The 6,635-nt window shown below is 41.1% G+C and overlaps 1 protein-coding gene across 1 annotated transcript; it reads right to left on the bottom strand.

Moving 5' to 3' along the window:
* Positions 1-984: 984 nt before the first annotated feature.
* Positions 985-4,461, bottom strand: LOC121778538 (sugiol synthase-like). Its single transcript, XM_042175911.1, has 3 exons — positions 3,526-4,461; positions 2,223-2,504; positions 985-1,394 (listed from the first exon to the last, which is right to left on the bottom strand). Exons 1-3 carry the CDS (start codon positions 4,405-4,407, stop codon positions 1,068-1,070), a joined length of 1,491 nt encoding a protein of 496 aa, XP_042031845.1. The 5' UTR covers positions 4,408-4,461; the 3' UTR covers positions 985-1,067.
* Positions 4,462-6,635: the final 2,174 nt, after the last annotated feature.

Here is a 6,635-nt window from a genome sequence, read left to right as displayed (position 1 = left end):
TAGGGTCGTATCTTTATCGGATTGATCCACTAAAATCTCAACAAGTTCAGATTGGATGTGAGTTTGATACAGATAACCTATTAAGAAATAATATTATTAGTATTATCATTATTTTATTATTTTTTTAAAAAATTATACTTTACTTTAATTCTATAAATTCTTATAAATTAGGTTTAAATCGTGTAATATGGATTTTATTGTGTAAATAGGTTTAAAATTAAAGTTTAATCGTGTAATATCAGATTTGAGTCCTTATCGTGTCGTGTCAACATAAATTATATCATATCGTTAACAGGTTCGTCTCAGATGTGGATCAAGTACGTGTTCAGTTCACAGTTTCCTTAACATGTCGGGTTTGAGTATATGTACTCCCATGACATTACATTGTATATTACATTAAATTGAAATTCAACATGTATATGATACTCCATCCATCCGCCATTAAATGTCCCATTTTTTCTTTTTCATTCACTTGCAAATAAATGTCTCATTTCGCTTTTACTCTTTTTGGTAAGTAGACTCACATTCCACTGATATTTTATAATAAAACTAATGTATAGAAGTATGACCCACCTTCCATTAACTTTTTTCCCATTTTCATTCATAAACTCAACAATTTCTTAAAATCCACAACTATCAAAATTTAGACATTTATTGGCGAACAGAAAGAGTACTATAATATTGGATACAAAACATGAGGGTAAATAGTAAATGCACATATTGTGGTTGAATATAAATAGAGTTATTGGCAGTAACGAGGTGTGATCCGTTGCTAACTTTGCTAACTCATCAACACATTGTATTAAAAGTGTCAACATGATCACGTTGTAATGTCAACATAAACTTAATTGATATTTTAATACATTATATTGGCATTGATATTTAAAATGTCAACAGAGTCAACACAAATTTTGTGATGACATTTTAATGTGATCGTGTTGACATTATTTAATACATTGTGTTGATGAGTTAGCAAGTTAGCAATTCAAGAAAAGTTAGCATTATAACGCAACCATGGCAGTAACAATACAAGAGTACAAATTTATTTAGACATCAAAGAGGAAACATCATGCCTTCTTGTATGGGATGATCTTCAGTGGAACAGCTCGGCGCACCGAAAACCCTAAAAACACACCCTTCGCTTCGTCATCGCTCGCGTTCGGGCGCTCCAGTTTCCAATCATAGTTGTGAACCAGAGTTGCCGGCACTGTATGCAGAATCCGATTGGCCAACGGCATACCCGGGCAGACCCTTCTACCAGACCCAAATGGAATCAGCTCGAAATCCTGGCCTTTAAAGTCTATCTTCTGATCAATAAATCGTTCCGGCTCAAATGAAAGCGGATTATTCCAAATTTTGGGGTCCCTGCCCATACCCCACTCGTTGACCAGCACCTGTGATATGTAATAAAAATAGTTGAAATAGTACTATGTTCGTCCCTTAAATTTTATCACATATTGATCGGACTCGGGGTTTAAGAAATGTAATGGAAAGTTGGTTGAAAAAGTTAGTGAAATTTGGGTTCTACTTTGAAAAATTACTCTCCCCGTCCCTGAAATTTTGTCACATTTTTTCCATTTCCGTCCGTCCCACAAAATTAGTCATATTTCATTTTTTTACCATTTTTGGTAGTAGACCCCACATTCCACTAATTTATTTTCACTCACATTTTATTAAAATTAATACTTTAAAAGTAGGACTCACACCCTACCAACTTTTTTAACCCACTTTTCATTACATTTCTTTAAACTCGTGCTCGGTCAAACTGTGACAAAATTAGGTGGACGGAGGGAGTAGTTTTGTAATAAAATGTGAGTGAGAATGAGTTAACGGAATGTGGAGTTCACTACCAAATATGGTAAAAAAGTGATATGTGATCAATTTTGTGGGAGGGATGAAAATGGAAATATGTGACAAATTTTCAGGGACAAATGGATTATATTATTCCCTCCATCCCTAAAAAATAGATAACATTTGAAATGGCATGGATTTTAATGCACAATTGGTATAATAAAAACGATATAGAAAGAAAAAGTGATTGAAGTATTGTTAGTAGAGAATGAGACCTACCTCATAAGAGAGAAAAAAGTTTTTTTTTTTAAATAGAATTGGTTTTTTTAAAGGATATCCCAAAATGGCAAATGTAATCTACTTTTAAGGGACGGAGAGAGTATTGATTTATAGAGAAAATTAGATAAAGTAGAATAGCTATTCGTATCAACCTGTGTTCCCTTGGGGATCAGGTAGCCGTTCACCACTTGGTTGCTCTCTGCTTTGCGGGGAACGAGCATAGCGGCCGGAGGGTGGAGCCGCAACGACTCCTTCACCACTGCCTGTAGATACGGAAGCTTCGATATCTTTGATTCGTCCAACACCTTCTCGTCCCCCATCACGCTTTTCAGCTCTGCCTTCACCTTCGCCATTTTGTCCGGGTGCGATACTAACTCTTGCATTATCCACTCAATCACGGTCATGTTCGTCTCTGCTCCTCCAACAAACAATTCCTGATCCATCCATTACAATTTAAGCTAGTGGAATGTAAGATTAGGACTGACAATTTTTGACACGGCGCGATAACCTGATACGAATATGCACAAAGTTAACCTGGCACGAACACGGAATTTTTGGGTTTAGGTCATCAGAGGTCCAACCAAATAAGAACTCAATCTTTTCATGTTGGGTAAGGGATGGATTAGGGTCGAGTTCAGGCTATCAGTTAAAAAGTAAAATAATTTTTTATTTATTTTATTAATTAAAAAATATAATACATTAATTCTATTATTTAAATTTAACCATGATAAAATGTTAAATCATATTAACAGTCGTAATACCATATTTTATCATGTAATATCATGATTTAATCATGAAATCATATTTCGGTCGTTATTGTGTCAAGCTAAATTGTATAGTAACTTACAATCATTAACAATAGGTTGAATTATTATTTTGCATGTCACGATAACCCACAAGATCACATACGATGTTACTGGGATTGGGACCCTATAAAAACCCAATGATTTTTAGTTAGGTTCAGGTTTGACCTTATTGAGTTAGATCGATATCAGGTTGACCTAATAGCTACCAAATCCACATTATTTGTGAAAATATAATAAAAAATAAAAAAAGAAATTTCACAAATAAAATGCTAATTAGTAACGAAATTAGTGACGACGGCCGATAGCTTAGTAACTTGTGGCAGTTAAGTGACCATAAAGCGTCAGTCACTAATTAGTGACATATTAGTCTTCACTAATACTAACTTAACATGGTAGCCGCCTAAGTTTTTCGTCATTGGGTGGGTTAGTAACTTTAGTGATGGACGTTTTTCGTCATTGGATGGGTTAGTAACTTTAGTGATGGACAAATCCGTCACTAAATATTTTAGTGCCAAGCTTTTTAACCATTGCCCTATCAGACACTAATCTGTCACTAACCCTGTTCAGTGACAGAATTTCACAAATTAAGAATAATCCGTTAGTAAATAGCAAGTTTTTTGTAGAGAAAAGAAAGTGTGATTTAGTTTACCAGCAAGAGATGGTTAAAGTGTTTAGGCGTCAACTTGTTATCTTTGGCCTGAAGAGAATCCACAATGACATCCAAGAAGTCATCCTTCTTGGGAGCATTAGGATTCTCTCTTCGGATGCGGATCCTCTCATTGATATAGCCCTCGATTAAACCCAGCAATCTGCCGATGTTAACCTCGGCCAGGCGCTTGACCCCCTGCAGGTCGAAAGGCCTCAAGATGGGGAAGAAGTCGGCCAAGTTAGGCACGCTGGCGATGCTGGCGACGCCTTCCATGATCTCCTTGAACTCCATGGTGGCTGAGGAGTCGAACTCAGTGGCCTTCATCGAGAAGAGAGTGGCCGACATGAGGTTGAGCGTGGTGATGAATGCGGCCTCGTTGATATTAATGGCCCTGCCTTCCTCCGCGCATTTCTGGACGTGGCCAAGCAGTTGCTGCAGATTCTGCCTGCGGAGTTGTTGGCTTCTCTCCAAGCACTGGCTCGAGAACATCTGCTCCTTGCATATCTTCCTCATGTCGCGCCAATCGTCCCCCACGGGCATCAGCCCAATGGAATACTTGTTGTGGCCGCACGCCGCCAGCGCTTCCACCGTGGTTCGGCCAGAGAAAACCTGCCCGTGTTTTAGCAGGATTTCCTTGGCCATTTCCGGGGAGGAGACGACAACGGTGTACAGGCTGCCGAGGTGGATGGACATCAGAGAGCCGTATTGCTTCGATAGTTCCGCGAATGCCTCGTGGGGTTGGGACCCCACCTGCAGCATGTTTCCGATGATGGGGAGGGGCGTTGGCCCGGGCGGGAGGCTCTTCCGGCGCCGGAAGGAGATCAACCATGTTGCGGCGGTGATGAGGAATAGAGCAGCCAGTAAAGGGAAGGAGGAATCCATTTTGTTTTTCTTTTTTCTTTTTTTCTTTGTTATGTCTACCAGCTTGTTGGGACTGTGCCTTATTTTTATAAGTAATTATGTTATGTGGGTATCACTTATGTGCCTAACAAATTTGATTTTATTTAATTTTAATGTAATTTAATATATTTTGCGGCTCATCCCTAGCTAGAAATTAGTTATTAAAAATGCTACTATAAGAGGGATATAGAGTGGGTTGATTGGTGGCTATGTAGTTAGACTTGTTTTCGGATGTGTTTTGAGAAAATATTAATAAATACTTCTTCGTATATTATCAAATGTCTCATATCTGATCGGTAAGAGTTTTAAGAAATTATTTGACTTTATAAAATAAGTCGGTAGAAAAAGTTCGTGGAATGTGTAGCCAACTTTTATATATTGGTTTTAATTATAAAATGTGAGTGGAATGTAGGGTTCATATACTAAATATAGTAAAAGTGAAATTGGACATTTATTGGTGAACTGACGAAAAGGAAAGATGAGACATTTAATGGCCGACGAATGGAGTAGTTAAATTATAGATAAAGTAAAGTAAGAGAGAATATTGTACAAGATGATTCATCTAATTTATTCTCTTACTTTATTTTCTCTTCACTTTAACTATTTATTACTTCCTCCATCTCACAAGAGTATGATGCCACTTTTGGTTGGACACGGGTTTTAATGCACAATTGGTAAAGTAAGAGATGTAGAAATAAAAACGGACTAAAAAGGAAAGAGTGTATACTCTTGTGGGATGGAGGATGTATCATTTTTCCAAAACACGTGCCGAAAACAAGTCAATCATTTGAACTAGGATAGAGGGATTATTTTTTAATTTTCGAAACAATATATATACGCGCTTTGCACGTCATTTTCATTATCACCACTTGTTTTAACGAGTACTCTCTCTATCTTAATTTTTGTACACGATCAACAACGTGAAATGGATAACAACAACGAAGGTACTCAAATGACGAGCGGGTCTCAAACTCCCCCGGTACCCGTGGGAGGTGTATGATGCCCGGGATGGCAGCCGGGGGGGAACCCGGTATGCAATTGATGCCGGGGTGGACACCCGGGATGCAGATGATGCCGGGGGGGACAACGTCTATCGCCCCAGTTTTGATTTTTCGACTGTTTCTTCGCACACGTCGACCCCAACGGAGGCGCAGTTCACGCAATATGAGACTTTCTCCTTAGAGGAGTTGGTGTTTGATCTTCTCGGTGTTCCGGAAACTCCCGTTCAAACGGGGGGAGTAGGGCGGGGTCGGGCCCTCCCAAAGAAGAAGGGCAAGGAGAAGGGCAAGAGGGTCGGCGAGTCGTCGCAGCCGGGCGAGGATGACTGCTCGGTACGGAGGAAGTGGACGGATGAGGAGAACGTCGCGCTGTCCAAGGCGTGGGTGAGTGTTTGCGATGATCCCCTCACTTCGAACAATCAGAGGATCGTCAACATGTGGGCCAAAATAGCAGCAGCCTACAAGGTATTTTGCCCGGAGGGGAGGCCGTGCACAGGGGAGGAGTGCCGGAAGGCGTGGGACCGCGCCAACGCCCTCCGCATGCAGAGCAGTGGCCAAACGGAGGATGACTGCAGGAGGATAGCGGAGAAAGCCTTCCCCCAGCCCGGGTTGTATAAGGAGTTCACCTACTGGAACCGCTATGAGGTGCTGAACGACTCCGAGAAGTTCCGGGCAGGTGTCGACGCTGGCTGGCCGAAGAAGCAACGACTGAACTATACCGGTGATTACAGCAGCAGCAGCGGCGGTTCCCACGACCTCCCCGAGGGTGCTTAGGAGCTCCCGTCCCCTCCATCGTTCGCTCGCCGAACTCGCCCGATTGGTCAAAGGCGGGCGCAACGGGAAGCGAGGGGGGCTCCGGGGGGTCCCAGGAGGTCCAGTTGGCATCCCCCCTTGGCCAGTGGACAGAGGATCTCAAATTCTTCGCGCGTCAACAAACGCGTGCTCAAATGGTCAAGATCTTAGCCGATTGGAAGGCGGCAGAGGACCCCGAGGAGAAGAGCTTTCTTCACGCATTGCTCGTGAGCATGCGTGACGATTTGAAGGCCACTGCAGCACGGGGGGTACCGGTGGCGACGGCGGCTGCGGCGACGGTGGCGAGGAGTGCGGCGGAGGTCGGGTTTTTTTTTTAAATAATGTATTTTTTTAAAAAATTAATGTATTAATTTTAATGTACTTTTTTTTTAATTAATGTATTTTTTAATGTACTTTTTT

The sequence above is a fragment of the Salvia splendens genome, chromosome 19, assembly GCF_004379255.2.
Source record: "Salvia splendens isolate huo1 chromosome 19, SspV2, whole genome shotgun sequence".
Taxonomy (NCBI): Eukaryota; Viridiplantae; Streptophyta; class Magnoliopsida; order Lamiales; family Lamiaceae; genus Salvia; species Salvia splendens.
The sequence above is the reverse complement of the archived record's forward strand: the minus strand, read 5'-3'. Positions and strand labels throughout refer to the sequence as shown.